At 43.7% G+C, this 10,673-nt stretch overlaps 1 protein-coding gene across 3 annotated transcripts in view; it reads right to left on the reverse strand.

Annotated features, from left to right (window-relative positions):
- Positions 1 to 6,803, reverse strand: part of LOC147890970 (zinc finger CCCH domain-containing protein 1-like) — a 46,949-nt gene extending 40,146 nt beyond the window's left edge. Inside the window, exons 1-2 of one of the 3 annotated variants that reach the window (XM_087389654.1) lie at positions 6,546 to 6,803; positions 6,324 to 6,388 (exon numbers count right to left, since the gene is read on the reverse strand). In XM_087389654.1, coding sequence (XP_087245780.1) covers positions 6,324 to 6,384 — 61 coding nt within the window. In that variant the 5' untranslated portion in view covers positions 6,385 to 6,388; positions 6,546 to 6,803. Of the gene's footprint in view, positions 1 to 6,323; positions 6,389 to 6,514 lie in introns of all 3 variants that reach the window. The other 2 variants (XM_087389656.1, XM_087389655.1) reach the window with 2 other exon arrangements.
- Between the last annotated feature and the right edge of the window lie 3,870 nt (positions 6,804 to 10,673).

The raw sequence follows: 10,673 nt of genomic DNA on the forward strand, positions 1-10,673 counted from the left end.
GGCTTCCGAAAGTTTAATGTCAAGTCTTTTAGTTTTGGAAGCTTGAAGTAAGCGGTAGAGGGCACAAAGTTCAGTGTTTTCTACCTCTGGTGGGATCGGGTCCACATAGTCATCCAATGGTGTCACGTCATCCTCTGTATGTGTGGTACTGCGAGAATCCTAGAGTTGTTGGACTTTCTGGACCAAGTCGGAAATGCTGTCCTGAAGCTGAGAAATTTGAAGTTGAAGTAATGCTTCGCCTTGTATGTTTACTTCGAGGGTCTTTTTTGGATTAGGGTCGCTTATCTCCAGAGAGGCTGCACGCGGCGGTGCGACATATCTGAGGTCCCTGTGAGAAGAGCACAAGACTGCGCTCTAGTTTGTACCATTCCTGGAAGAAGATCCGGGCTGCTCCCTGAGATTGCTCATGTTGGAGGGGCCACGCGAGGCAAGATGGAACCACCCGTGGCAATCCGGCAAAGGAGGTCCTGTTTGAGGTGACACTAGTGATGCCGAAATGGGTGCTACTGCTCGTGAGAGGATAGGTGTAGGTTGCAGAGTCCACGGATCTGAGAAAGGATAAGGAGCTGCTATCGGGAGAGGAGGATATCCAGGAGGAGGAGTGCCTTCAAAGTGTAAATACTGTCTGGAGAAGGTAAAACCTGTTCCGGAGAATATCTGGGAGCTGAAGGAGGTGGAGAGTACCTTGGAGATGCTGAAGCTGAGGGGTAAAATTCTCTCCAAAGATGGACAGCAAACTCATGTGGAATATCGGGTTCTGGGTATCTACGTGTCTTGTGAACCACAACCTAGACTATGCTGAGGAAGTAGTGTAATTGAGGTGCCTCACACAAAAGATATAGGATGTGGTCCAAGTCACTAGAAGGGCAAGTGACACAAAAGACCCACGATGCAAAAGCTCCGAAGTGGGCTGGTTGTGCAATCTGAACACGATATTGAGTTATAGGTGATGCCTGAGGTGTCCTTGAAGGGGCTGAGGCATTACCAGGGGTTTCCATGATTTAAGGAGAGGGCTTTCATTTGCTGTAATTTGATAATGAGCAGCAAATATCGATGTGAAAGAGAATCCTTAGAAAAAAGAATGGAAAGAATCCACCTGGCGTAGATTAGATCTACCAATTAGTTGCGTAGAAGGGCCTGAAAAATCTCTATCCGGAGGTCCATTTTGTTGTCTTTGCAAGTCCACGTCGATGTGTGAACAAGAAATAGGTGCCTGGCAAGACTTTCGAGGCAGATAGGGCGTTGGTAGAGGCGTTTTGCAGCTTCCGTGAAATTTGGCGCACTTGAAATCTGTGGCCTGGCTAAGGTGGCCTGCGTTGAAACCTGTGGGGTACTTGAAACAGGCCTGGGCCTGGCTAGACGGAATTTGAGGGCAGCAAAGAGCCGCTGTTCACAGGCTATGAGCAGCAGGGACCAGGCTGATTTGATTCGCTAGCAGAGGCTGCTTGCATCTGGCGCTGCTTGAGGGAAGTGCTTTGCTCGCTTCCAGGGCTGATTTGCGGGCAGCAAGGGCTGATGATCTGGGCCAGGAAAGACTGGCTGAAAACCAGGGCAGCAAATCGGTTGATGGAGAGCGGCATATGGCATGGAAGAGAGGCGAACCTGCGTGATGAATTTCCATATGGAGTGCGTCAATCGGGAATCCTCATTTGTTTTTGGCTGCCTAGGTTAGGTGGTTGCCAAAAATAAAAACGTGGGTTGCCTTGTCCCTAGGGTAGTCTAGGGTTAGGCCTTGGGTGTAGGGCTGGTTGCTCTTTTTAGGGCCTCTAGGTACCCTTTATTAGGGTGGTGCTTGGCGCCAAAAGGTGTGCCTATTCTAAGGGGGGTGACCCTTGGAATAGGTGTACCTTTTCATGAAGGGGTGGAACCTTGTTTTAAAGAGGAGTGTCCCCACACAAAAAGATGTCTTTTTCACGATGGGGTGTGTCCCTTGGGTGAGGAGTCAAAAACTCTTCATCAAAAGGTGTGTCCGATGGTGAAAAAGGTGGTCCCTTGATTTTGGGACAACCCAAGCACATCAAAAGACACAATTTTTGTCGTATCCATTCACATCAGCTCGTGATGTGAGGAAAATGGAGAGGCCACTAATGACTTAGGTGGGGTTGGCGCTAAAAATTTTTACGCTCATTCTCTCCATCTCTTCTATGCATCAAAGTGCGTGGATATCCTTCTAGCAGAAGTAGCTGTGTATCAGATAGGCACTAGAAGGTGGGGGGCATTTCCTACAGGCAAGAGCGAAATTTGCTCTGATACCACTGTAAGAAATCCTAGATTTACTATATTAGAAATGTGCTAAGGAACAGAAAGGAGACTGAAATAGCAGAGAACAAGGAATATTTGTATTGCTTGAGTGCCTGTAGTGTGTCATCCATACAATTGGGCCTCTCTTATATAGAGAGTGAAGAGTCACACATGAAAAGTGTGTACTCCAAAGTGTATGTGCATGAAGAGGTGTGTACCCCTTGTGAAGGGTGTAACCCTTAATGAGAGGGTACATTACAATGGTAGTATCTCTTCAATAGAATGTGTCTCTTGTGAAGGGTTGTGCCTTATAGGAAGTGTCCCGTCAAAAGGGCATACCCTTCCACAAGTGTCCATTCATCAAACCATCCATAAGTCTAAAGTATAGAGAAAGAAATACGCCACAGATCGTGACAGAATCAAGATGCATGAAGGGGATTTGATGTCAGAACACTTCATAAAGATCTAGGATCTTTGTGAGCAATTGCTCAATATTGATGAAGTGATTCCAGACAATCAGTACATTTCTACCACTTTGAGCTCCTCGCCAAAGTCATACTAGTCATTTCACACGTCACTCAAGCTGTCTATGACGGGTGACCCCAACTCACTTACATTACAGGAATTAGTCGGGAGATATGTTGCAAAGAGAGCCGACACATAAAAATATGACAGCTGGTTCATGAGCAGTGGATCATGGTCTCTATCCATCCAGAACTGATTCAGCTCAGCCAGCAGTTGAGAAATTAAAAAATGTAAATGTCAGTTAATGTCAAACGCTAGCTCCCAGAGAGAACTATCTGCAGATTTTCAGCCTGGTCCACTGAGCAAGGTGCCATATTCCAGAACAGAGTTGGAAAGAAATTTTTGTCATCAATTGATGGAACTGATTTGTGTCTTCCAAACGTACTCTATGTCCTGGGATTAAGAAGAATCTTCCCTATTTCCTCTTGCAGCCATTTGTGACTAAAATGGCCTTCTATTTAGAGCATTTCCTTCTTCGGAGTGAGGATGGCTTCATCCAAACACCCAAGTACCTACAAACTATCTTTCTCATGCAATACGGATCACCAAGAGGCTCTGTACACCTTGTGACACATCAGGTGGAGTACAATTGGATCTATTCTAGTCTTACAAACAGGTATCTTTTGTTTTCGGGGGTTTCATCGACACCTCCAAAATCTCCCATTGGAGGTGTACTTTCACTTTGACTTCAGTCTCTCGGTCTCATAGGCTTTTTTGGCCTTTCGTAACTGTCAATAAAACACCTCTTTCTTTCTTTTGGGAAAAGAGGTTTTGCTATCACCTTTGAGGATCACAAGTGCATAATCAGTAAATGTGAAAAGAATTATCAGATGCTCACTATTGCAAATTTGCACCAGGGGTTATACCAGCTGGACAGATTTCACAGCTACAAGCATGATGCTTTTTTGGCAAGTATCTCTACTCTTACTATCAAAGAGGCATAGCTGGGGGGCCTATAAACTATGCAAGTTTACAGCTATTGCAGAGACATACTGAATATATATGCCTTTGCTAGAGTCACTTTGCCGAACATGTTTGTGAAGGATCTACTCTGGGCAAAATACATCGAAATGCTTTCGTAGGGATGGATCAGTCAGCGATGACTAAAAATGCAACTCATTCATAGTGATGTGTGTGATTCCATAAGGACTAGGGAATTCATTGATGATGACTCCAAATTTGCTTGGGTGTACCCTTGAGGTATTTATTTGTTTTCAGCATTTTGTTGCAAGGATTGAAAATAAAACACGTTGCAAAGTGCAAACCCTCCATATGGATTGAAGGGGGGAATATATGTCTGATGCTGTTGAGGCATACTTGGATGAAGAAGGCATTAAGCATCAGTGTACAATGAGGGGGGCAATATATGTCTAATGCTTTTAAGGCAATACTTGGATGAGAAAGGCATTAAGCATCAGCGTACAATGCCATACACCTCTTTGCAAAGGTGTGGCTAAGAGAAAGAATAAATCCCTAATGGAGATAGCCACATGCATGCTCAAAGCAAAGGCGTTGCCACATAAGTTTTGAATGGAGCCAACAAGTGTGTTGTACATGTTCTAAACAGATGCCCCACAAAAGCTTTAAAGGTCATCAAGCCTTTTGAGGCATGGTATGACAAAATCACAAAGCCGACTCCTTTAGGGTGTTCCAATGCTTAGCCTATGCACATGTGCCTCAATAGATGAGAGGCAAATTGTCAAGTGCATTTTTGTTGGCTATAGCAATGAGAGTAAAGATTACCGCCTCTACAATCCTTTGACACACACAATTTTGTCAGTAGAGAGGTGGTGTTTGCTGAAAACTCAAATCAGTCCATGAGTAAGTTTGAAAAACAGCTGTAAAAAGGTTCATATGATGTGTTTGATAGGTTGCTGCCACTAAAAGTGGACAACAATTCAGAACAGCCGTTGGGAAATCAACAAACGCAGCATGAACAGAGGCATGTGGATGCCTCGGATCAGGTCAATGATCAGCCAAATACTCGGGATGATGCTGACCAAATAATTAGGGAAGAGAGAATAACAACTCAGGAAGCCAGATCAGTCCCAAGGTGGCTGATTCAAACGCTCCAGGAGAGTAAGCTTACAGCTCCTCTCACTGGCAAGACAAGGATTGGCCGCTCATTTCAGTTGCACACTAAGACTGCTTTCCTTAATGGAGAATTGCAGGACGAAGTCTATGTGAGTCAGTCCATTGGATTTGTGATGCCTGGATAGGACCAAAGAGGACAAAATTGCAGAATACAAGACTGATCTTGAAGCCTCATTTCAAAAGTCAAATGCAGGACTGTTGCATTATTACTTGAATTCAGTTTATGGACTCAAAAGAGGGCATTATTACGAGGGTTGCTACATGGGTTCAATATGTAGAATAGTAAGCCAATTTCAACTCCGGTTGAATATAGGCTTAAGCTGTCCATGTGATAGCAGTGAATCTTTCAATGTTACTCTATACAGCCAGGCTGTTGGCTGCCTCATTCACCTATGCAGCACACATCCTCACATTCAGTTCTGAGTGTTACACGTGAGCAGATATATGCACAGCCCTAAGAGCACGCACTGGTACGACGTTAAGAGCATTTTCAGATGCTTTGCAGGACACCTAACATCTTGGATTGTTCTATGCTAGGGAAGGGTGATTTTGCAACCAGTGTTTTGGATTGGGCTGGTGACTACGAGAGTAGGCATTCCACAAGTGGAAACTGTTTCTTTCTTAGCAGGTCATGCAAATCTCGGTTGACTAAGAAGCAACCCACTGTGGTCCCCTCCTCATGTGAGGCTGATTATAGGGTAGCCTTCATAACAACAGTTGAGCGTGTGTGGCTCAAGAGATTGTCGCCGGATCTTCATGGAATGTAGTCACCCATTCATGTAGACTCTATCATGAAAGCATTTCATGATAAAACATCAAAGAACTAATAAGCTGCATGATCACCCTGTTTGTGAGTGATTAGACTCTTGTTGATGAGAGAGATCCACGGACTGGATGCCATGATCTCGCTGAAATCTGCCATTTCACTAAATGACAAGTTCTGCACTGGCATAAGAGAGTATGTGCTTTGCTCCATTTCCATCGAGCGCTAGTTAGGTATGAGCCAAATATGGCCTATGTGACTGAGTTGATCGTGTGAAAGTATCGAGTATATAACTTGCTGTAACATCATGTGACTAATGTCATTGTTGACATGTTCAGCTTGCTATATGTTGGCGTCTACCTATGTTCTGCCTTATAAACTCAAATATCAATTATAATTCTAAAAACAATAAGGGCACACATAAACACATCATGCATCAGACCTTGTCATTTGTAAATATATATAATCGTACGTACGGATGCACGCATGTTACCAATGTTTTTTGACGTGTGTTTTGTAGACATTACTAAAGAAGAACAGAAGGCACTCCAAAATATAAAAACATCACGTACTTTCCAAAACATTGAAATGTCGCAAAGGTGCAAAGCCAAAACCTACGAAAATTCTTGAGATTAAGAACAGCTTTTACAAAGGCAAGATGATGAAACATGGGGCAGTGTTTGTGGATCGTTATTCTTACTTTTTGAAGCTTGTGTTGAATCGGCTGCTGGAATCGATGTCTTTTCTTGAGTTTCCGCCATGCATCTAAAATAGCACACATATACGTGAATATGAAACGACGAACTGATTCAAAAGACAAATCTATAACAACAGTATACCCTCTATGGTTGAAGGCAAACCATCACAGCATGTGTGCAATCCTCCTACAACCTTAGAAGTGAGGTTTTCCTGTCTGTTCCACCTTATCTTTTTAAGAGAGTCGGTGCACCAAATTTGAGTTTTGGAGGAGACTGCCAAGTAGTACTCGCAAGCGCTGCCTTAGGTTTGCTAAACGCAGATGGTCGTGAAGATGAATGGATGATTACTTTGCAACAGAAGCCCGTATGTAGAACCACTGGAAAGTTTGAATGTTATAAGAGCAAACTGTGTGTGAGAATGAAAACAAGATGAATGCTCATAAGTCATTCATGAGGCCTGCGTGAGATGTGTAGCGTGGGAAACAGTTTGAGAGAGAGTAAATGAAGAATATGAATGCGATCCAGGTGGGTTGGCAACGTTGTCGTGGATGGCTCCTTTCTAGTGTTGGGGATGGCAATGTCGTATGAGTTGCGTTCAATCTCAATGGATTGTGTGAATAGTTGTTCCATGTTGTGCTTTTGCATTAGGTTTTTAGAAGCAGATGTTGAAGTCGTCGACAATGTAAGTGTGCCGGTGCTGGTCCACGTGGTGCAGAGCTCGCTCGAGTGTGGCAACGATGGTATCGGTGTTTGACTTTGGAGATTTGTAGATGTTGATAACGACGATGTTTTGTTGTTGCGGGTTTCTAAAAATAGTTAGCAAGCATTCCACTTCTTCGTTGTAGGTGAAGTCTTTGGTCAAGAGGAGGAGGTTTTCTTTGTAGAATGTGGCAACCCCAAGGCCCCGAGTGCCAAGGACGTGGGAGTACGTTGGAATGGAAGCACGCTCTGGTTGCATGGTACGCACTTCTTGCAAGCAAAGAATAGTTGATGCCAGGATGTTGTTGGAGGACAAGATGTCGATCTTGTGCACTAGGAAGGACCTTGTGTTCAATGATTGCAAAGACATAGTGTTGGCATCCAAGCTGAAGTCAATTTGTTTTGTTTTCCACTCTCATGTTTGGCGAAGCATTTCCAGCTCTTCGAGGATTGTGCGGTCGATTTTGACGTGCGAGTGCAGGAGAGGTTTTGATATGTACAGGTTTGTAGGGTCATGTACGTTGAGATAGTAGTGTGTAAATAAGCCCGTGTGTTTGTATGACGGAGGGGTTGAATGCAAGGGATTCCCTCGTGAGGCCTTGTGCATGGGGATATCTTGTGTGCTCATAGACGAGAACGTTGCTCCTCCACTGTTGTGTTGCTCAGGAGGTAGCTCATTCTTGGTGAACTTGTTCTTGTTGTTGTCAATGATGTGCTGTACTTGGAGGTACAAATCATGCCACATCGTAATTGTATCATGTGTGGCAGGCTCTTCCCCAGCGAACAATAGGTAAAGCAAGCATATTCTCTATAGCGGTTTTCAGCATCTTTGGTTTTGTTGTAGTTGTTGAAGCGAATCATCTTTGGGCGTTTTCTTTTCTTTGTGCCGTGGGCGGTTACAATGCACATGTTGGTGTACTCCACAAGGCATAGCTCATGCAAACGTGCTAGTCTGGCGTTATACTTCGCAATTACGTCGGGGAAGAAAATGTCTATGCTTTCAAGGTCCATCTTTTGGAGTCGGGAATGCCATCTAAGCAACAATGTGTGTTCTTCAGGAGGGCTAGTGTTTATGTAGCAAAATTCCCTTGATGTGCTTGTGAGTGGCAATGACAATGTCAAGTATACGGCTTGCTGCGAGCTAATGTGCTGTGTGTTCAAGATTGCATTACCAATTTTGGAAAACGCTCACTTGTTGGAGCTCCTACATGAAGGGATTGTTGCAGGGCTTCTTTAACGGCATTGGATGTGACGTGGTTGACCTTTGTCATGTACGAGATGTGGTATGAAGCTGCTCTGTGTGGGTTCATCATGTATTGTATATCTGTATTGGTACCCCACAACTTAGAAATGACACTGTTGAAGTTGTTAGTGTATATGTCCTTTGGGTGGCGGCGCAAAAAGAGTGTAGGTTGCACAATCCTGGATTGCAGCGCTGAAATGTAGTCTTCTTCAACAAGTGAGAGAGCAACTAGAAAGTCATCAAAGGTAAGTTTTTCATCGCACTCATAATGTAAGAATTACATTATTCTTTTGTAGTTTTTTTTCTACGTGCAGAAAGACGTGTTCTCATCTAGCAGCATTAAAATTCTTGTTGCTCTCATTGGTGGCCATGGAAAGTGAAAATGGCAGAAGTCTCCCTTTCTCTTGCATGTCTTTCTGTGTCTGTCTTTGGATTTCTTTGTTATCTACATCCAGGGCTGCAATGTCTGTGCAAATGTATTTGTCAATGAATGCCTCTAACTTGCTGTCTAAGCACGCGGCATAGACGGGTGCATTTTGAATCCACAAAAGGCCATGGTCATGTTGGCTATCTCTGTTCTAAAATTCTACCACAAAAAAAAAGTCAAGTACTTTTCGTAGCTATCTCGTGTTGTTTTAGTAGTCGTTTCATGGCTTGAAATTTGTGGACATAGTACTGGATTAGATCGCACAAGTTCACGTAGCATTTTTGTTTTAGATGTTGTGCTTACCACTGCATCTAGTCTAATCTTGCGGAGGCAATCCACCAAGGGCTACCAGTTCTTCTCTGTAGCAAGAAAAGTGAGAAAGAAAGTTTGGGCTCCCGATTGTCTTAGCATTGCAAAAAGATTTTTCTTGAGTTTGTGCTTATAATTAGCAAAATTCCGTAAGCACGCAAAGTCGTGGAAGCCAATGCTAGATTGCAAGAGCGGCTCAATGTTCGTGTTCTGTGCATTGTCCTTTGCTTGTATCCTTTGACTGTCCATCTTCCCTTTACGCATGTGGACCCAAGACAATGAAAGAACGTGCATAACCAAAACCTTCATTGTTTTGAAGAACAAAATTTCTCTCAAATTTCTACTGACATTGGAAAGCATCTGTCCTTGTTGCATAACTTCCAGTGGGCGACGTCTTGGTACGAAGTGCATTCTGGTTAATTGTATGACATGGGATGCCCCTAAAAAAGGCTTGGAAAAGCAAGCTCTTAGAACCATGTGTCTTTGAAAATACTCAGAGGTGAGAATCCTTGCGATGGTGCAATGTTCACACAATCTTGTCCTCAAAGTCAACAACTTGTTGTGTCGTGTAAATGCCATGCACGAGATTGTCAATCATAACATCATCATCTGCGTCTTCTTGGCATTCTTGATTCGATTGTTTCCTATTGTCTTTTGTGCAATGTTGTTGCGATGTGGTCAGCCCACAAGTGGTTCAGGGTGACATTGTTCTCTCTATACAAAGGTGTTTGTAGGAGCTCATCCAAGGCATGGAGAGTGAGCGTTGGTCGCACAAGACCGCTCATGTAGTTGTGTGTGTATTCTAGCTTACGCTTCAAAGCAACCATCACTCTTGCGCTATCACTCAAGAATCTTGGCAAACGCTTTGAGCCCTGTCGATGTCGACAAACACATTAACAATTACACCATGGAAGCCATACTGCCCTTCGTACGAGAGCTCGCAAATTTAGGCAAAGGGGATTCTAATTGCAACCAAGCGCAACTCCAAGGGGTTCAGAATGTGTGTATTTTGTTTGTGGATTTAAGAACATGTTAGTGCATGTGAACTTTGGCACTCGGCCTCTTCGAATGTGCAAGTGGCAGAGCTTGCAAACAAGAAATGTCGCATTACGAACTATCGCCACAATTTTGTGTTCTATCATAAATTATGTAGTTGCAATGCTGTTGCACCGCATCTTGCTCTTGTATTTGAGCATTCTGTAGGATGTACAAGGATGCAAAGGTGTGTTTTGGATGCTTCGTAAGTACCTTGTAATGGCCTTGTTTTCGGCTTGATGAACATCAGGATTTGGAGTGTTATCTCAAGTTCTATTTTGTTGAGCTTGCATGTGCGCTACTGTTGGGGTGTTCATGGTGTGGATGTTCTCATTGGTCACAAGGTTGGGACTGTATTTTCTCTTGTCTTTTGTATGTATGCTTTATAATTGCTTGGGACAAGGGATGCATTTCTAGGTGTCTCGTCGCTCGTGATCTTTTTTGAGGTCGTGTTTGGCATAGATTGGACTAAGGATAGCAAATGCCCCCGATCCTCTCGACCCCAAATAGAGTACGGACCTTTAAGATGTTGAAGATGTAGCAGAGCTATCTTTGGAGAGCAAACTGTCTCATCCACAAGCAAGGTGTATCTTGGTACATTATCGTTGGGCACAATCAACACAGCGTGCACACCGGAGT

This window comes from Dipteris shenzhenensis, chromosome 18 (genome assembly GCF_047967505.1).
Source record: "Dipteris shenzhenensis isolate YYH24624 ecotype China chromosome 18, Dip_SZ_1.0, whole genome shotgun sequence".
Lineage (NCBI taxonomy): Eukaryota > Viridiplantae > Streptophyta > Polypodiopsida > Gleicheniales > Dipteridaceae > Dipteris > Dipteris shenzhenensis.